This window comes from Adiantum capillus-veneris, chromosome 10 (assembly GCF_014529385.1).
Source record: "Adiantum capillus-veneris isolate H3 chromosome 10, ASM1452938v2, whole genome shotgun sequence".
Taxonomy (NCBI): Eukaryota; Viridiplantae; Streptophyta; class Polypodiopsida; order Polypodiales; family Pteridaceae; genus Adiantum; species Adiantum capillus-veneris.
In genome coordinates, this window is record NC_140940.1 from 66,138,252 (window position 1) to 66,162,431 (window position 24,180).

Here is a 24,180-nt window from a genome sequence, read left to right on the forward strand (position 1 = left end):
TTGGAACTACCGGCCTCCACCTGTGTGGCCTTCCTCTTTTGTCTAGTTAGGGCCAGTTGATTGCCCGGAGCCTCTTCGCCTGAAGATAGCTCTACATTGTTAGTGGCTGGAATGGGCTTTGGACTCCAAGCCATCTTTACCTGGAAAGAGGCTTTGGAGCAGTTGCCTAGTATAGAAATTTCCAAACATACCAAGCTTTAAATACATTCTGAGATTTCAGCTTGGCAGTCTGCTGTAACACGTTGTAAGACAAGATCTGGCACAAATTGATTTTAGCTTTAGCATTAGCCCTTTTGTAAGCAGCATGGCAAACACCTTCTCTTGACACATATGTGGGATTATTCTTCAAACTGACAGCCTCAACAACAAACCTATAGGCTGAGGGGACGTCCACTCCTACTACTGGAACCCCTTGTGCACCAGCCTTCCTTTTTTGGCTGCTTCATCCTCCTTCAGAGCCAAACTTATCTGTTCTGCAGACGCTGTGGTTGGCTCTGTCTCATTGGGCATTTTGAAAGCGTGAGCAATGACGTCAGGTGTTGCTATGATTTTCACTCCATTAACAATGGCACTGCCTTCCTTAGCATTAAAAGAATCAAGAACCTGCTTGATAATGGCTATGTCAAAATTCAACCTTGTAGCATGTACGACCACATGCAAATCCATAGCTGCAGCAGCAATTTTGCCTGCTCAGTAAACACATATCTTTGTATCTTGCTATGTGGGATAAGTGGTAGAGAGGCTTGAAGAGAGTTGATAATTGTTGCGTTTTCAGCCATTGTATCCTGCATCTTCTCTGACATTTTCCTTCTACCCATACACTGCAAGGACGGTAAGTCTGTAGAGGAAGAAGACTTACTTGTATATTCAAAGCCGCAGCAAGGTGTGTCGGGTAAGGACAGACAAAGATCAATAGATTCTTCTGACGAGGAGGTTTTTGGTTGTAGTGAAGAGTCTTCAGAGCTTGGCGATGGCGAGTGTGTAACAGCAGGTAGGAATCACGCAGGACTTGTGAGGAAGAATACCACCCGCCTTACTATTATACACATACATGCCATAAAAGCTCCACCACTTATCGTTCCTAGAGTTTTGTGCACCTTCAGAGACGTGGCACACATGTATTGGCCAATTTGTCCCATAATCCCTTTAATGATTATCACATGCATTCCCCTTGGCCCTTTTCCCCATAAGAAGTGGTACTGACTCTGAAACTCTACTGGCTCTGTCACTAGCACTGTTTTGTCACTCTGAGACTTTTCTTGCACTGTCCTCACTGGTTTTGGTACCGGTTGTACATGGAAGACGTTTAGAATGGCTCAATCTGAAAGTCCCTGGTCATCAGTACCCATAAGACCAATATCTTCTCCTCTGGAGGTCTCTTTTTCATTAGAATAATATAGCCTGATTTTGGTCCCATTATAAACACCTGGCAACATAATCCAGATAAGTCCTTCAACCTTATTGTGCCATTGGAAAATACCCAATCAACTTCCTATGGACCAACCCAAGCTATCTTTACATTTGGTTTCTTAGGGCCTAGTTTGGATTGATAAAGAAAAACTAAGTCTCCCTTCTGGAACTCCCTAACCTTGATTCTTCTATCATGCCAGTGCTTTTGTTGTTGCTGAACAATCTCCTGTTCCAGCATGGCTCGTTGTCGCAACTCATCCAACTGCACTAATTCTTCCAGTCTATGTTTAAGATTGTGATTAAAATCTAATCCATATTCCATCGCCATTCTGAGACTGGGAATCACAAATTCAATAGGCACTACAGCTTCAGTAGCATACACCATTCTAAAAGGTGTCATTCTAGTGGTGACTTTATAAGCTATTGTGTAGGCCCATAGAGCATTCTAGAGCTTAAGATCCCACTGATGTGGTTCCTTCTGAACAATCTTGGTTAGAATATTCTTGATGGTTTTGTTACTGCTCTCTGCTTGACCATTGCAGTTGGGATAATAGGGAGTTGATTTCCTATGCTTAACTGAGAGCATCTCCATCAGAATTTCCATGGTATCATTAATAAAATGTGTCCCTTGATTAAACACAATCTCAATGGGGCATCCATAGCGGCATATAATATTTTCAAATAGGAAAACAACAGTGGACTTGGCAGTATTATCTGGAAGAGCCTTGGCCTCCACCCATTTAGTGACATATAGGTAGCCATCAAGATATACCGGTTCTTCCTTAGAATGACCTCTTGAATGGTCCCATGAAGTCAAGACCCCATTTCATGAATACTCCCAGTGGTTGAACTGGAGTAAGTGGAGTCATATCAACTGTTGTTTGTCTGCCCATTCTCTGACATATATCACAAGTTTTGCAAAAACTTCGGACATCCGCTATTGGAATTTGCCACCATAATCCAACTTGCAAAATCTTCTTATAAGTAATATTAGTGGAGAAGTGTCCTCCAAAATCCGCATCGTGTGCTTCAAAGATGACTTGCATTCTTCCTTCCTTTGGCACACACCTTCGAAGAACCCCATCTACACCCAGTATATAGAGTGATCCTCCTATAATGGTGAACTTTAGACTCTTAATAATCAGAGCTTTCTTCTGATTTTGAGTCCAGTTTTTTGAGAATCCTCCTTTTGAAAGGAACTGATATACATCATACCATTCTGGATTTGTATTTTCCTCAGTTGTCACCTGAAATAGCTCTGCATCTACTAGCTCATCCCTCAAGGATATTTCAGAGTAGCCTTCAATACTTCTGGACAGAAAATCAACACCACAACAAGATTTACCCGGCTTGTGGAATATGCAAAATTCAAACTCCATTAGGAGCATCATCCATGTGATCAATCCTCCTTGGATAATAACTTTGTTAATAAAAAGTAATAATGCCCGATGGTCCACATAGAAATGAAATAGTTTGCCCAATACATAATGTCGAAACTTGGTGGCACTGAAAACCATTCCTAAGGATTCTCTCTTCGTGGTAGTATATCCTTGTTCAGCTTGATTGAGTCTTCGATTGGCAAAATACACTGGATAATCAGTCCTCCCGTTTGGTTGAGCCAATATTTCTCCCATTGCCAGTCCCAAAGCATCGACATGCACATGGAATATAACATCCCAGTCCAGTTGTTGGAGTACTGGCACACTAATAATGGCATTTTTAAGACATTGTAAGCTCTCCTCACATTCAACAGTCCAAATGAACTTACGGGTTTTCTTGGTGGGCTCAGATAAAGGTAATGCCTTGGAAGCAAACATATGAACAAATCTTCTATAAAAATTTATATATCCAAGAATGAACTTAATTTAGATGTTGTGTGGGGTGCCTTGGCCTTCTAGACACACTGGATTTTATCATTGGACATCTCTATGCCATTCTTGGACACTATATGCCCCAGTAATTGTACCTTCCAGACCAAGAAAATAGATTTGAATGAATTCAAACAGATCCTCTTCTCCTTACACCGCTGGAAAACCATTTCCAAAAACAGTAGACGCTTCTCCTCGACTGAAAATGCAATGAAGTCATCCATAAATATGGCTAAAAATTGGTGCAAGAATTCACTGAATATCTCCATCATGCAACGTTGGAATGTTGTTGGAGCATTGCAGAGACCAAATGGCATGACTAAATACATGAATGCACCTCATTCAGTAATAAAAGTGGTTTTACTCCGATCTTTAGGAGCAATCTCTAACTGATTATAACCACTGTAGCCATCCATAAAGCTATACATATCATGGCCTGCAATCTCATCAAGAAGCATGTCTGTAAAAGGTAATGGAATAGGATCTTTGATGGTTTGAGCATTCAATTTTGATAATCCACACAGACTCTGAGCTTTCCATTCTTAGGGAATAGCCAGTCACTACTGGTGACTTCTGTGATGAATCCAGCCTTCAGAAGGTTGTCAATTTCCTCTTGCACCTTCTTAGCATAGTTTGGATTCATTTTGTACCTTTGCAGACGCACTGGTATGGCATCTAGCTTCAGAGGTATTCTGTGCTAGCAAACCTTTGGATCTACACCTTTTAAATAAGTACGTTCCCATGCGAATATGTCTTTGTATTTCTAGAACATAAGTCGGGCTTTTTCTTTCATTTCTGGGTTCAGATGCTTATTTACTTTGATCAATCGAGGACTTTCCTCAAAGCCCAGATTCCATTCTTCCATTCTTGATCGTCTGGAAGCAACCAATTCGACCCACCTCCCTTCCTTTTGGTTGACTCCTCAACATAATCCCAAGATGGTTCTATTAGTTCTAGACTTTCATTCTGAACTCCAGTAACTTCTTTAGAGTGCACCTCTTCAGTGGGCGCTGGTGTACTGGAATCTGAGAATTCTTTTTTGGAGTCAGCTGGTTTTTCTAGCCATCCAGTTAACTGAATTGGTCTTTCTCCAAGATTCATTTCAATGAAGTGATCTGGAAATTGCTTCTTCTGCTTTTCAGCTTGATCCTTGTCAAATAATATGCATTTAAGTCTATCTCAATCTTCTTTACCCCATACTTCTGACAAAGCTCTTCTAGTCGCAGTGCCTTCTTCTAGCTTTTGGTGTTGTTTATTTGGATCTGAATTCTCCTACTGGTGCCCTGTATTGTCAAAGTCTGATTGGCATAATCATGAATAGCCTGCACCGTCCGCAGCCATGGGCGTCCTAGTAGCATCCCATATGCTCCTTGAACATCCAGTTCCAGAAAGCTGGTTTTGAATTTTTCTTTCCCCATCCTTATCTGCATATTCTTGATCATACCTTTTGCCTAAACAACTCTATGATTGGCCATTCAAACCTTAAAGGGTGCTGGTTTCAAATCTGTGATGCCTAGCCTTTGCTGAAGATGTGCCCCCATGATATTTACATGCCCCTCCATCTAGTATAACACCGGATAGCGGATCCCATTGTTTCCTGACTTTGTAGTCTACCTAGATTACCGGCACTTCATCATCTCTAACAGCTGCCCAATCAACTACTCTGGCATCGGGTTCAGCCTTTCTTCGTTGTCTGATGAATTTTACTGCTTCAGGCAAAGTCTTCCTAATGTCTTCCAATTCAACTGTCAGTTTTTGAATTCTTTCACATATTTTGACATGAATTTCTTCTCTCTCTTTATCAGAGTTATTATCAGAACTCGAGGAATCAGAACTATCTTCATAGTGCCAATCCTCTGTTCTGGTGTCCGCTTTCCCCAATTCAGTGTTTCCCATTGCAGTCAGATCTGATCTGACGTTCCCTAGATCTTCCACTAGTTCTTGCACTGCATCCAGCATAGTCTCAGAGATTCCAGATCCTGACTGCTCTGGCTGCCTTTTCTCAGAAGACTGGGCTGGTATCTTCTGAATGACTCAAGCATCAGAACTCTCAAGCTGCTCTGGTAGCTTCTTAGCTATATCCTCTGTGATCTTAGCTGCCAGTTCTTGCTGCTCTTGCCACTCATCGACTACCTTCTCCTTGCCCTACGACTTCAATACTTCTCTCTGCTAAGTCCATTTGCTAGTTTCAGGACTGATTGATTTCACAGGCTCATCTGGGATTTCTTTTATAACTACCCCTTTGCCGTGAGTGACTGCCCATACTAGAACTGGTTCTTGGGCTTTCGCCTCAGTAGCCACAGTACTGTGTCCATATTTTCCACAAGTATAGCAGTTTAGGCTTTGATTTTGAAAATTACCCTGACTTCGGCCTCGGCCAGTACACCCTTGGTATCTGCCGCGCCCAGTAGCAGTGCCACTAGTACCTAATTTCTCTTCTTGAGGTACACTGGTCGTCTCTACCTTAGTTGGTTCAGCATTGGTAAATGGCACTAGAGATAGATCCTTTCCCTTCTTGAAGTGATGAATTCGAATGCCACAATTGTTCCATAAATGGCCATACGCTTTGTAGTAGGTACACTGTGGGCATTCATTGGAAACATGATCTTTAGATTTGCACTTGGAGCACCAAGTTTCCATTCTCCAGACTAGATGTCTGGTCTGGCTGATTTCAACAATCTGCCTGACCATTTCATCAAGCTTCCTAAACTAAGACCCTTTCTTAGCCTTGTCCTTGCTCTTTTCGTCGGAGCTGCTGTCATAGCTACTGAAGGTCTCACTAGAATTAGAATTCTTGGTGGAAGAATTGCTACTGCCAGACCTACACTTCTTGTGGCTTCACTCCTTCTTAGCTTGCTGTTCAAGCTTCAGAGCTCTCTGCACCAAGTCATTGAACTTCTTTGTTGGTGTAGATACCTCTTGCTCTCTCAGCTTCTTGCTGTGGAACCCATCCAGAAACCATGCGCGTAGCCTTCTTTCTAAGGGTGGCTCCTACAACTGCCTGTTACATACCAGATTTCTGTAAACATAGCAAAATGGCAAAATTCAGATGCCCAAAACGTGCATGCCATAGTTTTGCATATGAAATAGCCCTTGAATCTGCAACTGCATTTGCAAAATTTTGTCCACACTTGTCATACAAAGTGAGTTTATACAACCCACGACACAAAAGGCCAGATGCAACAATTTCATCACCAAAACTGAGATCATGAATTGTACATCTATAATTCACAAATTTGACTACAAGTCGAAGTCTAGCAAGTGCAAATACACACAAAAGATTCTTCTTGATCCCAATGCATAAAGTGCATCAACAAGTGTGAAAGAAATGCCATTTGCAGTAGTAAGCACAATCTTTCCAACTCCCTGAATCGGATAAGAGGCATTGTTGGCACAAGTGATTAAATTCCCATAAGGGACAGACTCGAGAGAGGTGAACAATTCACGATGTGAGGTAATGTGCTTTGTAGCACCACTGTCGAAATACACACATGTGAGTCTGCAGAAACTGACATACATGCATCATGGACAGCAAGATCGTAAGTGCACTCTGCACTAAAAGTCCATTCTACATCAACACCAGCATCACAGTCTCCTTTCACATAAGACTCAACAATGGCTGCATTTGTAGTGGAACTAGCATTTGCAGTGGAACCCCCTCTTTCTTCTTAGCCTCTTTGGCCTTCAACTTAGGACACTGCTTGATCAAGTGATCATTAGCTTTATAATAATGGCAACGCATCTTCTTTTTGCCCTTATCACTAGAATTTCGAGACGAATTGCTGCCGGCAGAAGCATTAGGAACATGTGACTTTCCACTTGTAGAAGAACCATAAGAAGTGACTGCATTGTTGTTACCACCCTTTCTTTGAGAAGCAATAAAAGCTTGTTCAACTACACGCTGTCTAGTCCTGTTTTTTCTGGAAAGTGACTTTGCAACAACAATGTGCACAATGCATCAAACTTGACAACTTCAGGATTTCCTTGGGTCATGAGTCTCCAAGTGCTAGCAAAAGTTTGGTAAGAGTCTGGTAAGGCATCAACAACAGTCTGCACAAGGGAACTGTCTAAAATGACTTCACCTACAAAAATTAGTTGCTCATTGGTATCCTTGGTACGAGCAAGGAAAGTGTCCATATCATCTTCCTCATGCATAATCTTCGACTCCAGCTCTTTACGCAGTAATGCAATTTTTGCCTCATTGCGGCTTGCATAAAGACCAGCCAGAATATCCCAAGCCTATTTTGCAAATTTCGTTGAACAAATGTGAGGAGTAATGGTGCGCTTCACAGAAACGCAATCAACACAAGAGCGTATATATCCTTTACATCCCAACGAGCTTGTTCTGCCCCATAGGCAAAACAGCTCTAACAACAACAATCCTTGCAGTAAGACCTGCAACATCCTCAACATCGCTACATCCTCAAAACTAGGACGTAGATCAATGATTTGCACAATATTCCAGACACCCTTTAACACAAGAACATATTGCATCATGTAAGCCCACATAAGGTAATTGTCCCCATCCAATTTGTCCTTAGTAGCAAACATCTGTGTTGTTGTCGGCCATGGTAAATGTTGCACCTGATGTAAAAACTACCTGAAAAGAGGATAAACAAAGCGGGAACAACACGTGCTATATAACACAAACCATAGAACACTGTACGGGACCTATTATGCTGAAAATGGCACTAGCAAAAAATTTGCACAGAATGATGAAATAGCCCGTGCAGTACTGTATGTAGTGGAAACGGAGGACAAAATGAGCTCTCCCAAAATTTTTGTTGACCTGCAAATGCTCGCCAAACCTCACTGAAATCGGAGAAAGTGAGCAGGTGTGTGCTGGAGCTGCTCGCGACTAAGCCCGGGAGGACGCAATCTGCTTTGATACCAATTGTTGGAATTAGGGTTGCAAGGAAACGCACATAGCTTGGAGAAGACGAAGGAAGCTCAAGGCACACAACAGAGAGTGTATTACTTAGTATGCAATGGAAAGATAGATCGCCCTAGAATGAATGGGCGTATATACAATGTATGGGGGGAAAAAACCTTCTAAAGAGGAAGAAAATGTCCCGGTGGTCCTAAGTGTGTTCACACACATCACTATCACATGTATGGTAACAATTTTGTCATTGATGACTTCTTCAAATTCGGAGTGGAGGTGGATGCCAAAAATTCCACCAAAATACCCGTTTTTCCTCCTTGCAAAAGTCTTCCAGTGGCCCCTCTTTTGTTGAATTTGCATAAGGCTCCAAGAGCGAGTCCCTCCTTGCATGAGAGCATTGACCTAATAGATTCTTAGGGATTTGAAACCATGCATGGATGTGGATTATCCACTAATATGATATAGGTATATATGAAAAAAAACAAGTTAGTGCATAAACAAAATCTAAAATAGTGTCACCTGTATATAAAAACAAAAATAAAATATATGAAAATATAGGGAATCAAATGAGGGGACCCTCATTTGTTTTTATTGATGTAGGTATATTTACGAGAAGTAAAAAAAATGCATGTAAAAAATAGTAATTTTGTAAAAGAAAATGATTGGGTGAAAGGTATTTTTGTGATTTTTTCTTGGAGTGAATTCATACAAAAATTTAGAGAGGTTTGGATGAAAATATCTTTTTATAAAATAAAGAGTATGTACCTTGGTAAGAAAAATTATGGTAATGGTGAGTCAATGTACATAACATAGTTAGGCAAATAACGCACACCTAAGTAAAAACAAATAAATATATATCAAAATAATTATAATAAAAACTCCTATATCTAGGCCCTATATACAATGCAATATTTACACACAAATGGATCATAATATACTTTTATTTTTTATTTTTATTTATTTTTTGGGTTCAATTAGTCCAGTGACTAACTAGCTGATGTTTTTAAGGAGATATGGAAAAAGTCCCTTAACTCACACACGTCCATGTACAATGAAAAGGCGAGGATAGACACAATGTTTAGGTGATTTTAGTAGGGTGAGGTAGCTCACTGTGGCAATTACGGATAGCCAAAAAATAGATATCAGTGTCTAAGCAAAAGATGATGATACATATCAGTAAAGGACTAAGGGTCCATTGAGAGGTTGGAAAGAAAAGGGGAAAAACAAAACCTAGCGAGAGTCAGCTATGGGGAGAGCCGATTTGGGATTTTGAAACTCCTGGATGATAGCTTTAACACGTCGTTATAGTGCCCATTTACCTTGTTTGCGGGCTTTGTGTACCTTCTTGAGCTCGCTTGCTTTAATTTTGAGTTGTTTTGTGGTCGATCATAAACGTTTTTCCCTTGAAAAGGTGGAATTGGCGTAGTAGCTTCATCCGTTCTTCTTTGTCCTTGAAGGTGAGGATACACTGCTCGAGTGGCACATGCCTGTGTGTGTCGTTGATCCAAGAAATGGTTTCAGGCTTAATGTTGCAGGTTGAAGAATGTCATTGAGTTTGTCGATTGCTTCTTCGAGTGTCCTTACTGGTGCATCATGGTGAATGGAGACCTCCAATCGTGACTTTAAGGCCAAGGGATTCTTGTAGTATGCATTCTTGTAAAACCGCATGTATCTTGGTGTCAATCTTCCTATGTGTCGCTTCATGTACTTTCTTCACTTTCTTGACGATATGTGTGTGTGTGTGTGAGAGAGAGAGAGAGAGAGAGAGAGAGAGAGAGAGAGAGAGAGTCTTTTGCTAACACACACTTGATTTCATTAGATAATGAAAGGTGATTACAAAATCTCATTTGTAGGCGAGAAAAAGCGCTATAGTATGAGAGGCCTGAGCTAAGGGCTTCCAAATCAGCCCCTAACTTGAAGGATTCAACTCCCTTATTTGTTTGCACTTCTTAGCCTAATGAAGTAGTTCTGTCAGCACAGCCTGCTCCGTTTGCCTCATGGAAATGGAAACAAGAGACAATGACGTGAAACGCTCTTCCGGCCAGCTCGAGTCATCTCCTTATATCAACAAGATCGTGGTTAGTTTTTGTGTGAGAGAGAGAGAGAGACTTGCACGCAGTTGTATGCCCGTTATTTAGACTTCAAAATCGCAGGCACCTGGTGATATAGTGCTCGACCTTGGTCAATTAAGCATCCCAACGTTACGGCTGGGTGGAGGCCTCCGTCAGGTCTCACTCTATCTTTTCCCCTAGTGCATGTGTGTGTGTGTGTGTGTGTGTGTGTGTGTGTGTGAATTTTCATTACTAAAAAAATAAATTTGCGTGTGAATTTTTGCATGGAAGTAATTAAACAAATGTGCAGGTTTCAACTCACGCATGCATGAGTTTCTATGTCCTCCATAATCATTTACATGAACGTGCTGTAAACTCTCTGTTGAAGCACATTTAAGCATTGAAGTCACATAGCTGATTTAATCCCCGATTTGGCCTCAGTTTAGGGAGCAAAATATGACAACCTATAATTAAGCATTAGCTCTAGGGATAAACTATGATCTTGTATACTTACAACTTGCGGTGCATCGTTCTGGGAAGCTGTATTTGTGAAGTGCTAGCCAGAATTGTCACGGAAGTGGGTGTTAAGAAGTGCTGATAGTGTGATGTGGCAACCGAAAGGGTGTTAGGAGAGGGATGAGTAGGTAGAATTGCCAGGGTTTTTATTGTTCTCGAAAATTGTGTAAGAGGTGGTTGTTTTTACATTGCCAACTGCTGGACTTTTTGAAATATATGTATTAAGAAATGGCATTTGATGTTCAAGATGTCACCAGATGGTGGAATTCTAGGTTGCATCTTATGCTTGTACCCTTTTTGATCAGTTATCATTGTCCCGGACCTTCTATCGATGAGTTGACCCATTTATGGTATAGTTGCCCCATTTTCAGATAAGGTGGCACCTTATTATCTTTTGTTGGGGTTTCAGCCCAACTTGGGCAGTCACCTCAAGTGTGAAAAGGATGTAAGCTTATTTAAGGCCTAAAACCTAAATGGGAACTCCTCTTTTTGGTGCACGCTCATTTGCTCTGTAGCTATGTCGATTAGGGAAGCCCTAGGCTATCCCCACAGAGCCTACGATCGTGGCTTTGGTTGCATCTCAAGATGTCGTGCAAACCGACCCCAACCGGTAGTGTAAGCCGCCTAGAAGCATTTCAAAATGCCTACAAAATCGTTGCGACTATCAATGTCTGTTGCTGCTTGGTACCTCCATCAACTGTGCGTCTCAAGACGCTTAAGACAATGGCTCTGCATTTGGCTCCGCCCTTTGTGTGTCTCAAGAAGTTGCTCTATGAACTAGCTGCCAGCAGTTGCGTGTTTCGAAACGCTCGTGACACCTACCCTTATCAGTTGTCGCCTTGCAATTTGTGCATCTCAAAATGCTGAGGAATTGCGTGCAACGATTGCTGCTTCCAACTACGACATCTCAAGATGCCTATCCGACGGGCGGTGTACAATATCAATATAAGCGTGCTTCCCTTGAAGCTTTCATAGAAGGGGAGTAAAGTCTTTATGGATGTAGGAGTTGATTCACACTATGAAATCATTGTAAGGGTTTTCCTTCAATATATTTATGCACTAGCACCATTTGCAAGATGTTCTCACAAAATTTTGTAGCTCTCTTAGTTGTGCGAACCTACTTCATGTATCACTATTGTGAACCTTGGTGATGAATTAAATTTGAACTACCATGATGAATCAAGTGATATAGAGGTAGATGTGACATAGGTACCTAAGAGAAGCATTAACATTATGGTTAATTTTAAGGGGAGGCACATTCACATGTGCATGTAAGTTTTGTCTCAAGTAGGAGAAGTCCTCAATGTTGCGGACATAAATTATTAGAAAAACTGTCACAAAACGGGAGCGTACACGAGCACTTGAAAATCTGAAAATTAAAATACTTTGCAAATGTGAGAGAAGGGAGAAGATCGACATAGTATTGGGGACCAGAAGATGGGCTGGTCCCCCCCGTTAAGAGTATTCTTTTATTCAGGGAGAATTCTTATACAAGCACGAGAACCCGAGGAAACCCCTCCGTTCTGTAATCTTAGACCCGAAGGTCGTGCTTTCCTGTAAAGGGCTTGGGCACAAGGCCGTTCCTTCCCGTAAGGGACTTAGGCGCGAAGCCATATTTTCCCGTAAGGGACTTAGGCGTGAAGCCGTACTTCCCGTTAAGGGCCTTCCCGTAAGACGAGAGATTCCTGCAAAACAAACCACACAAACACACGACAACAATTCGTATGGCGAATCCACAATAGATACCTGTCGCTCTTGCGCGGGAAAAAGCGACTTCCGTGCTTCGTAGTCTCGTGATCTCTTGCGGCAGAGTCTTCTCTTGCTGACGTTGGTACCCCCTTTGAGTGAGGGCATGTGGTGCTTTTATAGCTCCCTGGCCACGACACGAATAGCTGCTCGCGTAGAGATTGCGGCCTCTTTTTTTTTTTTTTGCGCTGTTCTACCCGAAATAGGGAGAGAGAATTCGCTGGCTGGTTTTGTTGCTTTATCTTCTAAGTGGCTGCCCACTTATTAAGTGGGCGGCCGGCATATTTTAAAATTGGTCTGAACCTGCCCAAAAACTCAATAAAACCTTATAAGTTAAAACCAATGCATTTCACAATACTTCCCAGGTGTCCCTGGATGCAACCACATGCACAACTGCAATGCAAACATAGATTCCTCGCGGGAAAGCGTCCGCCTTCCCGCGATTGTTCCTGCTTTTCGTAAAAAGCTTCATTGAACCCATCTTTATTCTTGTGCTTGCGTTCTTAAGCGTATTTTCTTACTCAGTTCGGATTTCCTCCTTAGCCTACGGGATGCCCCCTTACTGATGCACCCGTCACCCATCATGTGACGCATCAGGGGTACTCGTAACCCGGCCCTTTCCACCGAACGTACGGAAACTCCTTCGCGATGTTTACCGTCACCCATCAAATGACACATCAGAGTTGTCCGTTCCTGATGGTAGTTCCTATAGCTACAGTCTTTTAACAGTTCTTAGTGCACATAATAAAATATCCTACAAAAGAAATTAATCATTAAAAATAAGAAAATAGTCCAATTAGCAACATCCCTCTGGCTTCTAAACAGTTGACCTCAACTGTAGTGCTTGGACATATACCCCCAGTATCTTGGGATAAGCTGCTAATTCCTCCTGCGTCATCCACTGAGCATCCTAGATTCGAGTAGTTCTTAAACTTAACCAAATACGTCCGTGTTATCTTTCCGTTTGAGAGACCGCTCCTCATGACTTACTATCTGCTCCGGTTGGAGTATTTCTTCTGTTTCCTCAACCTCAGGAGGTTCCTCAGCACTAGGCTGGCTGGAGGCGGTCCCACATACGGCCGGAGTAAACTGACATGGAAAGCATTATGGATCTTCCAATTAGGCGGTAGCTCTAATTGGAAAGCGAAATCATTCACTCGCTCAGTGATCTTAAACAGCCCATAATAACGGGTAGAAAGTTTTACCACTTTCCCCTTATGAGACGCTTGTTTCTTAAGTCTTGCCTTCTCAAACCTGAGTAAGACTAACTGTCCGACTGTTAAGTCTAGATTCCTTCTGTGCTTGTCTGCAGCTTTCTTATGCTTTTCCTGAGAGGGTAGAATAGTTCTCCTAACTTGCCCGTAGGTGGTGTCCAAATCCCGGACAAACTCATCTGCTGCAAAGATCTTATCCTTAGTTAAAAGGATGGGTGGAAGCAAAGGCTTACCATAGAGAATCTCAAAAGGTGCTTTCCCCGTCGATGAGTGTATGGTATTGTTATACGCATACTCGACAAGAGGCAAATATTTCTCCCAGTCAGATTGTTGGTCTGACACATAAGCTTTTAACTTATCCAATACTGTGGAATTGGCTATCTCACTTTGCCCGTCCGTTTGAGGATGGTAGGCAGATGAAAAATTCAGCTTTGTACCAAGATTATCCATCAAGGCACGCCAAAAATTTCCTGTCATGCGAGGATCTCGATCGCTCACAATAGACTTAGGCATTCCATGATGCTTAAAGATCTGTGCTAGAAAGACCCTAGCCATATGATCTGCTTTGATTGTTTTCTTGACTGGTATAAAGTGTGCTTGCTTGCTAAACCGGTCCACAATGGTCCAGATCGCGTCATTTCCAGTCTGAGTTCTAGGGAGGTCCATGATGAAGTCCATGGCAATACTTTCCCAGGGTTCATTAGGCACATGCAATGGTTGTAGCAACCCAGGCGTCTTATGCCGATCATACTTCACTTTTTGGCAAACCAAGCATTCCCTGACATACTTATCAATGTCTGCTCTAAGGCTAGGCCAAAAGAAATATCTTTCCATTGCTAAGGTCGTAGAGAGAATACCCCGATGATCCGCATAAGGCGAAGCGTGTGCTTCATCCATGATCTTCTTTCTTAATGGTTCTGCCACACATATGGCCTGATGGTAGTAGAGATAACTGTCCCGAATGGAATAGGGAAACTCATTCTCTCCACGATGTAGCTTTTTCCAAATGGTGGAGAAGTCTGGATCATTCGGATACAAATCCGGTAGTGCTTCTAATTCTTGGTGATACACCGAAGTGATAGCGTTCACCTTGGCCGCCTAGACAATGCGTCTCCGACCACATTCTTACTCCCAGCCGTGTGAAGGATCTGGAAGTGAAACATAGACAAAAAGTTTGCCCATCTCATCTGCTTCTCAGATAGTTTCCTTTGCGTAAGAAAATACCGCAAACTCTGGTGATCAGTCTTGATCACAAAATCCGCTCCTAGAAGATAGTGCTTCCAGTTGGATAAGGCGTGAATCACAGCCGTGAGTTCCTTTTCGTAGATTGATGCATGCAACTCTGCATCCTTAAGCCGTCTGCTTTCGTAGGCCACTGCATGGCCTTCTTGGTTTAACACTGCTCCGATGCAATCGCCTGAAGCATCACAGTGACCCTCAAATGGTTTTCTTAAGTCAGGCACTATCAAAATAGGCCCATGGCTTAGCAAGTACTTGAGCCGCTCAAAAGCTCCTTGTTGTCTCGATCCCCATCTGAAAGGAATCTTCTTCTTTGTCAAGTCATGAAGTGGTCGTGCTACATGAGCAAATCCTCGGACAAACCTTCGATAATATGAACATAATCCAAGGAAACTACGTACATCATGTACTGTAGTGGGAATAGGCCAATCTTCTACCACTCGGATCTTGGCAGGATCCATACTCACTTGATTGTGAGAGACTATATGGCCGAGATAGTGTATCTCTGAGAGAAAGAACTCGCTCTTCTTTGCATTCACATGCAACTCATGCTTTCGCAATTCTTGAAACACTAAGTCTAAGTGCTTCCGATGTTCCTCTTCTGACTTAGAGAAGATGAGTATGTCGTCAAAGAATACTCCCGTAAAAGCTCGATACAGGCTGAAAATGCGGTCCATCATGCGATTGAATGTCGCAGGAGCATTGGTCAAGCCGAAAGGCATTACCAAAAATTCATATAGTCCAAAGGTTGTGCGGAATCTTATGGACATCCTCAGGGGCGATCCGTATCTGATGATACCCACTCTTTAAGTCTATGCGACTAAAGACACTTGCACGCTGCAACTTATCAAGTATATCATCAATCCGAGGGATTGGAAAGCGATTCTTGATTGTGATCTTGTTTAAAGACCTATAGTCTATGCACATTCGAAACGTGCCATCTTTCTTCTGCACCAATAGAACTGAAGAGCAGTAGGGTGAAGCATTTGGCCGTACTAACCCTTTCTCTAGAAGCTCGTTGACTTGCTTCAAATTTTCTCTTGCTGAGCAAGACTCACCCGATAAGGGGGTTTGATTGGGGGGCGAGCTACCCGGTATGAGATCTATGCGGTGATCTTCCGGGCGTACCGGAGGGAGTTCATCAGAAGTGTTTCCTTGAACATATAGAATTGAGTTCGAGCTTGGTGGTGCGGGTTCCTTCCTTGCTTTCTCTTGCCTCGTAGAGGCTTGTTCTTGCCGTTGCTGCTTTAGCGGGCAGTCCGGTTTCATATGTCCTTTCTTGCCACAGTAGAAGCATCTTCCTTCCTCTCTGAAAGTTTGGAGTTGAGTAGGAGAAAGATACTTAGTTCGCTTGCCAGTGCCCTCTGGCTTCTTAGAATGATCATCGTCTCTAGATGGAGGACGTTTTTCTTCCTTGGCCCCCTTGGTCATCGTAGACCCCTCTTTGTCTTGCACGGTAAGTGCTATGCTCCATCTTTCTGGGCGTCCCAGTTGAGTGCAAATCCTCAGCAATGATTGCTGACTCCATCATCCTTTGAAGAGTATCATGTGGATACACCTTCATACTCTTTCGAAGCTGTGGTTGGAGACCCGCTTCGAATTTTCTTTTCTTTTCCTCGTCGGCAATCTTCATGAAGGGAGTGACCTTCAGAAGAACCGACCAATACTTGTCCACATAAGTCGTTACTCTTTCATGTTCCTTCTGGGCAAGCCAGTCCCATTCCTTCCGTATGTCCTGCTCGAAGTTAGGTGGAAGAAATTGTTCATAAAATTCAGATTTGAAGCTCTCCCAAGTTCTGGCCTGAGAACCTTCCAGAATCTTGGCTAGCCACCAATTACTTGCCGTTTCCTTGAGGTGCATCCCCACATGGCGTAATTTGGATCTTTCTGTGAAGTGCCCATTGGTAAAGGCGACTTCAAACTGTCTGATGAAGGACAGTGCTTTGGAGATGTCTCTCCGTCCATTGTAGGTTTCGAACTTGATGTCCTTGTCGCCCGATTTGAAGACTCTCATGCGCTGTTGAGACTTGCGACCATGCTTCTTGAATTGAGGCTTATCTTTAGGTTGATGAAGAGTAGTAGTAGTAGTAGCGGCTTCCTCCTTCTGACGAGATGATCGAGAAGTAGAAGTATAATCAAGAGAGTAAGATGGAGATGAGATAGAGATGTCCTTGCTCTCGTCTAGCAAAGAGAGCGGCTTTTCCTGGGCTTTCCTTGGAGTAGGCCGTTCATTACGATCCGAAGATCCTTTGTGCACCTCGGCACGTTCTTCTTCTCTTGCCTCCTGTGGTCTCAAGCCAACAGTGTTGTCTGGATGCTTGACTGCCTCAGTTCCATTCGTTTTCTTCATTCCGCCCAAAAGCTTTTGGACGTCTGGCAACAGTAAAATTTGTTGCAACTCCGTAAGCTGAGCTTGCACTTGTTGAAGCTCCTCTTCAACGCTTCTCCCTTGGCTCGACATGGTTCTTCCCGTTCTTCCCGGAATCGTCCTTCTTTGCAGAGAAAGAGAGGAGTCCGAGCTCTGATACCACTGTCACAAAACGGGAGCGTACACGAGCACTTGAAAATCTGAAAATTAAAATACTTTGCAAATGTGAGAGAAGGAAGAAGATCGACACAGTATTGGGGACCAGAAGATGGGCTGGTCCCCCCCGTTAAGAGTATTCTTTTATTCAGGGAGAATTCTTATACAAGCATGAGAACCCAAGGAAACCCCTCCGTTCTGTAATCTTAGACCCGAAGGTCGTGCTTTCCCGTAAAGGGCTTGGACACAAGGCCGTTCCTTCCCGTAAGGGACTTAGGCGCGAAGCCGTACTTTCTCGTAAGGGACTTAGGCGTGAAGCCGTACTTTCCCGTAAGGGACTTAGGTGTGAAGCCGTACTTCCCGTTAAGGGCCTTCCCGTAAGACGGGAGATTCCTGCAAAACAAACCACACAAACACGCGACAACAATTCGATGGCGAATCCACAATAGATACCTGTCGCTCTTGCGCGGGAAAAAGCGACTTCCGTGCTTCGTAGTCTCGCGATCTCTTGTGGCAGAGTCTTCTCTTGCTGACGTTGGTACCCCCTTTGAGTGAGGGCATGTGGTGCTTTTATAGCTTCCTGGCCACGGCACCAATAGCTGCTCGCGTAGAGATCGCGGGCTTTTTTTTTTTTTTGCGCTGTTCTACCCGAAATAGGGAGAGAGAATTCGCTGGCTGGTTTTGTTGCTTTATCTTCTAAGTGGCTGCCTACTTATTAAGTGGGCCGCCGGCATATTTTAAAATTGGTCTGAACCTGCCCAAAAACTCAATAAAACCTTATAAATTAAAACCAATGCATTTCACAATACTTCCCAGGCGTCCTTGGATGCAACCACATGCACGAATGCAATGCAAACATAGATTCCTCGCGGGAAAGCGTCTGCCTTCCCGCGATTGTTCCTGCTTTTCGTAAAAAGCTTCATTGAACCCATCTTTATTCTTGTGCTTGTGTTCTTAAGCGTATTTTCTTACTCAGTTCGGATTTCCTCCTTAGCCTACGGGATGCCCCCTTACTGATGCACCCGTCACCCATCATGTGACGCATCAGGGGCACTCGTAACCCGGCCCCTTCCACCGAACGTACGGAAACTCCTTCGCGATGTTTACCGTCACCCATCAAATGACACATCAGAGTTGTCCGTTCCTGATGGCAGTTCCTGTAGCTACAATCTTTTAACAGTTCTTAGTGCACATAATAAAATATCCTAAAAAAGAAATTAATCATTAAAAATAAGAAAATAGTCCAATTAGCAACAAAAACCCTCTTTTAGCCCTCTATTCCAAAAATCTAAAGAAACTATCACTGCTTTGGCAAAGAAAAGTAGCCGAGGTAGACCTTTCCTTAATACTCTTCATTGGTCTACTTGTGTGATGGATAAAATCTGAGAGAATAGTGTTATATTGATCCTCTAAAAATCGCCACGATGTATCCTAGGGAACCGTGATGCGTTAAATTCAGAGAGAAGCACCACGATGTATCCAAGAGATCCCATGAAGGGAATATCTAGAACCTATGAGTGATTGTGATAAAATACCCCAAATTTGGCTGAAGGGGGTGGTTGTTGGGGTTTGAGGGATGTTGCTAAATTGACTATTTTCTTATTTCCCAAGTAATTCCTATTTAATGAAATTAGGATATTTAAATGTGTGCACTTGAAATGTTAAGTTGGGAAATGTAGATCTACAAGAATTGATAAAGGTCATCGGGAACGGACATCTTTGATGTGTCATATGATGGGTGATTAAGCATCGCGAAGGAGTTGTTGCTTAAGTTTGGTGGGAGAGATTGGATAACGGATGGGTGACGGGAGCATCGGATAGGGAATATTTTGTTGGGGTGAGGAGGAAATCCGAATTGGGTAAGAATTATGCATAAAGAGCTGGTCTAATGGTAAGGCTTTGGCTTCTCAACCTATGGGTTGTGGGTTCAAATCCCCCGTTGGGTCACCTCTAGAGGGACACCTTGTGCTCACATGGTCTTCACGACGCACGTTGCTAGGGATCTTGCCCTTGGACACTGAGTCATCCTCCTCCTAGGGTGGGTCACCCAAGGAGGAGGTTCCTAACTGGTTGCTACGAGTTCTCTCCGTCGTTCCCAGCACGTGGTGCATCAATTAGGTGGCCATGGTGATGCCTACGCGTGGCTCTTGCCCGATGATATGCGGCCCTTGCCTAACCATGTTTCATGGTTAATAGTTGGAAGGGATAAGCACTTACCTTGAGGGCCCTCTGGTGCCTTGAAAAAAAAAAAATACACGTAAAGATGCAAGCACATGAATAAAGATGGGTTTTGAGAAGCTTTGAATAAAAGCAGGATGTTTTTGACTGCTTTTCGAGAGAGCAAACGATTTCCCACGAGGGAGTCTATGTCTGCATTGCATATGTGCGTGAGGTTGCATCCAGGGACGCATGGGGAGTGCTAAGTAAGCATTGATTTTCAGCTCATACATTTTAAACTGAGTTTTGAAGAGGTTCAAACCATTTCTAAAACATGACCGGCTGCCCACTTACCAAGTGGGCAACACCATATTAACAACGATCTCTCTCCTCTCTCTAGAAAAATGTCGTTAGTCCTTTTCTCTCTCCTCTCCCTATTTTTGCCGCCTTTCCCCCACCTGCAACCGTTGGGAGGACAATCACCACCCACCTTGCTATTCTTGCTAGCCTCCGGAATCTATAAAAGAAATAGGGACGCCCCCACTCTTAGGAGAACTGCCACAACGTGAAGGGAAGGGAAGGTTCTACTGCGACGGATTTGCAAGTGTTCGCGACAACTCTGCGTACAGAGGTTGTTTTTCGTGCCGGGAGTAACTGTCACAAACTGGTGACGTGGTTGAACCCTCGGACACACACCCTGCTGGCACAGACCCGTAAAACGCGCAACGCGCTGGGTCCAATGCCCCCAAATTGTCATAAGGAATTGTCTGCAACATGGGCACTGTAGTAGGCATCATCGGCACATCTTGGCCATTGACATTTTGCGTCAGAGGTGCCATATCTGGCTGCTATTTAGAAAAATCAGAGGGGTCTGATAGCACAACAGAAACTTGTGGTAGCAGTAATTCCAGTCGTCGAAGGGTGATGGAACAGAAGGGTAGAGACAATTACCGATTGAAATTTGCGAACACGAAAGAATCAAGAGAAGATGGTGTCAAGGTCCAGAAGGAAGCTGTGACGGGTTTTAGGGTTAGGATTTCTACGTCGAGGTCATAGACGCATCTGATCACTGCATTTGTTTGGCGAGTCACAGACTCTCTCCCCCTAGAAAGGTGGTCCATCGCAATCTCTTTGTCAGAGCCAAAATCCTCTATGCAGCTTATAGATTTTCTCTCCACTTGTAATGTGTAGCAGAAGTGATTGACGGTGTGTGCTCAATGCATACTCAAGGTTCCTTTTACTGAATCAGAGAGTTCCTTTTACCTCATGAGAGATGTGCAAAGACTAGAGAGAAAAGAGAGAATGATGCTGTGAATGAAGATGGTGTGAGGGGTGGAGAGAGAGAGAGAAGATTGACATCAAATGGGGTCCCAAACCCCCTCCAAGGGCCCCCCACTCTATCGCTAGAGAGGTATTTGCTTTAGATTGCACAAATGCTAATACAACGGTCCTAGATGCTGAGATGCTGATGGGATCTTGTTGTAGGTGCTTGGATCTGCGAGGCTAAGGGCTGAAAATGCAAAAACGCTAGGGATTTTGGTTGTGATCTGCAGTGGCGACGCGGCTATGGGCTGATCTACTATTAACGATGTCGACCATGGGCTGAAAACTGAAAAACCCTGGCTGATCTGCTGGCTGAAACTGAAACGTTGGCTGATCTGCTACGATTGGCTGAATTCTGAAAACGCTAATGCCGAGGCTGGTATTGCGACAGAGTGGCGAGGCTATGCCTGAAAACTGAAAACGTTGATGCTGATTTGGTGCAAAAACGCCAGAGAGGCTAAGGTATTGCAAGTACTTGGTACTTGTTGTCACGTGCACATCTAACCCTTTGTGCATGTGGACAAGTTGTTTTTACTTCTAGGTTCAGGTTAACCTAGGAAGTGTTTTGGTACCCTTGTGAGCCTGTGCGTAGGCCGTGCATGTCGAGGCACTTCGAATAGTTGCATACCCTCTGATTGCACACATCATTATCATTAGCACGACATTCAATACCCATCATGAGCATTTCAAGAGCATAGAACCCTTTTTTGCCAAAGTACACATTTTTCACTTATTTATTAATAAGTGACTTTTGTTGGAAAAGTAAGTAGGGCAATTTGCTAAAGATCTATAAAAGAAACCCATTGGGCACTCAGTAGAAGCAGAAGAAGCAGGGACACAGAAAGGGCAGGCACCGCAGCAGACCGGCAGGCACTCTCAGGCTCCCCAACGTTTTCTCAACAGTTCAGCCCAGCGTTTCAGCATCAGCAAATCAACATTTACAGCCATCAGCCACCAGCGTTTTCAGTTTAGCCCTTATCTTTGCGGATCCTCCCCATTCAATTGCAGATCCTCGCCGCATCGCCAAGCAGAACCCAGATCAACCTAGTGTTTTCAGTTCCAGCCAGATTAGCCTAGCGTTTTGCAGATCCAACCAAGACAACCTGGCTTTTTTGCATTTCAGCATTAGTGGGACTCGGCGGTTGCGGATCCAAGCTGCAGTACCGCAATAGTAGTAGATCCCCAGCAGGAAGCCTAGCGTTTCAGTTTTCATCCTTGACGCTGTCGTCATCGACACCATCGTCGTCGTCAACATCGTCATTTGTTACATGCACCTTTAACCCTATGTGTACTTGGACAAGCTACTTCATGACAAGGGTTCAGTTCAGTTCGGTTAGTCTAGAATAGGAAGTGATTTGGCACTTTTGTGAGTCTGTTCGCAGACTGTGCATGTCCAGACAGTTAGGGTAGATGCATATCCTCTGGTTGCACACAACATGATCATCAAATGTCCATGAGAACCCATCAGGAGCATTTTTACAGTCCATAGACCTATTTTCCCTACTTTTTTTAAGTGACTTTTGTTGGGAACTGGTTAGGGCAATTTGACTAGCCAAGTATATAAGCAAACCTAATGCTAGCACATTCTGGCAGAAGAGGCAACAAGAACCAAGTGTTCAGCAGGCACCTTCTCAGCAAGACCCCCCAGGGCAGTCAACCTTGCATTTTCAGCCACAAACCCAAGATCAGCCCAGTGTTTTTCATCAAGGACAACCTAGAGTTAGCAGAGACAACAGATCAGCCCTAGCGTTAGCAGTTTGCAACAATTGGAGGCTAGCGTTTTTGCAGCAGAACACAGTTCAGCACTAATGTTTTTGATCAGCAAGAGGCCCAGTGTTTTTGCAGATCTTCGCGACAGAATCCGCCCATAGCCAGCGTTTTCAGTTTTCAGCACCTAGACACAGCAGAACAAGCCCCAAACCTCGCAGATCTCACCTTCCCGTAGCAGATCCTCGCCGCAGGGTCAGATCCAGCGCTGTTTGCAGTTTCAGCCCGGAAAACGTAAATTTCAGCATCTGCGTTTTCAGCGCGTTGTCGACACATCGTCGTCATCGACATCGTCACTGACATAGAGTTAGAATTCAGCAGATAAAGATTTGTAGATTTTAGCCCGTCTCGTCGTCGTCCTCATTGTCGGCAAGTCCAAGCATTGTAGAGATTTGTGCAATCAATAGTAGACCGCTCTCGCCATAGAGAGTGGGGCCCTTGGAGGAGGGTTAGACAGCTTGTCTGGTGTCGTATTCTTCTCTCTCTATCTTTCAGTCTCAGCACCTTCATTCACAGTGTTTATCCACTTTGTTTGTGATCTCATTAAAGGACGGAAGGCTCTCCCTTCCCTAAGTAAAAAAAATCTTGAGCACAGGTCGGAGCACTAATCTTGAGCAAAGTTCAACATTCACTTGCGTTGCACAATTACATTGGTATCAGAGCTTTGGCAGTGTTTTCTATTACTCAAGGAAAGAACCACAAGAACCGCATAACTTTTTTTGCTTGTTGCGGTCGCATGTAACCCAAGACCTCTTGGGCGTGTCGATTCCTAATTGTGTTTTTGAAGAGTGACAGGAAACCCAAGAAAGAAGGGCTTGTCTAGCCTCCCCTTGTTTCTCTTCTCACTCATTGAGAGTGGATGGTGCACTTAGCGGCCAGCCAATCGACGTGAGGTGGGAAAAAGCAACCTTGGTATGAGCGCAAGGCCGCCAAGGAGTGCGCCTGCGGCAAAGAGCAGAACTCGGGTGAAGAGAAGATCCTTCTCTAACACAGATTTCAAGCGAAAGCAGAACCTCCCTCAAGAACCTCAAGAACTCGAGCACCTCAAGAACCTCAAGACTCTCAAGAACCCCAAGAACCAAGACCCCCAAGAACCCAAGTTTCTCGTGAACTTAAGAATCAAGACCCCCAAGAACCCAAGTTCCTCGTAAACTTAAGAACCCAAGACCACAAGAACCCACAAGAACCCAAGACTTCAGTGGATGGTCTTCACCCGAAGCGGAATGGATACTTTGCATGGAGGTGGTGAGCATGGGACTGGCGAAGAGGAGTTTTCCCCACCAGGAGGTTTTTTTGACTCTCCCCCTTCCCCATCTACGCAAAGGATTGCACTAACTCCTATGGAGGCTTTCGACAAGAGGATGATGGACAGGAAGTTAGAAAGCGACGAAAGAATAGCAGCTATAGATATGAAGAAAGAATGGCAGCCATAGCGCGTGAACATGAGCAAGCACGCTTGGAAGCCCAAGAAAGACAAGCC

The 24,180-nt window shown here is 43.8% G+C and overlaps 1 protein-coding gene across 1 annotated transcript in view; it reads left to right on the plus strand.

Moving 5' to 3' along the window:
* The first annotated feature begins 10,030 nt into the window (after positions 1-10,030).
* LOC147448979 (uncharacterized) overlaps positions 10,031-24,180 on the plus strand; it is a 65,034-nt gene continuing 50,884 nt past the window's right edge. Inside the window, exons 1-2 of the mRNA XM_086521368.1 lie at positions 10,031-10,241; positions 10,317-10,391. Coding sequence (XP_086377494.1) covers positions 10,161-10,241; positions 10,317-10,391 — 156 coding nt within the window. The 5' untranslated portion in view covers positions 10,031-10,160. The remainder of the gene's footprint in view (positions 10,242-10,316; positions 10,392-24,180) is intronic.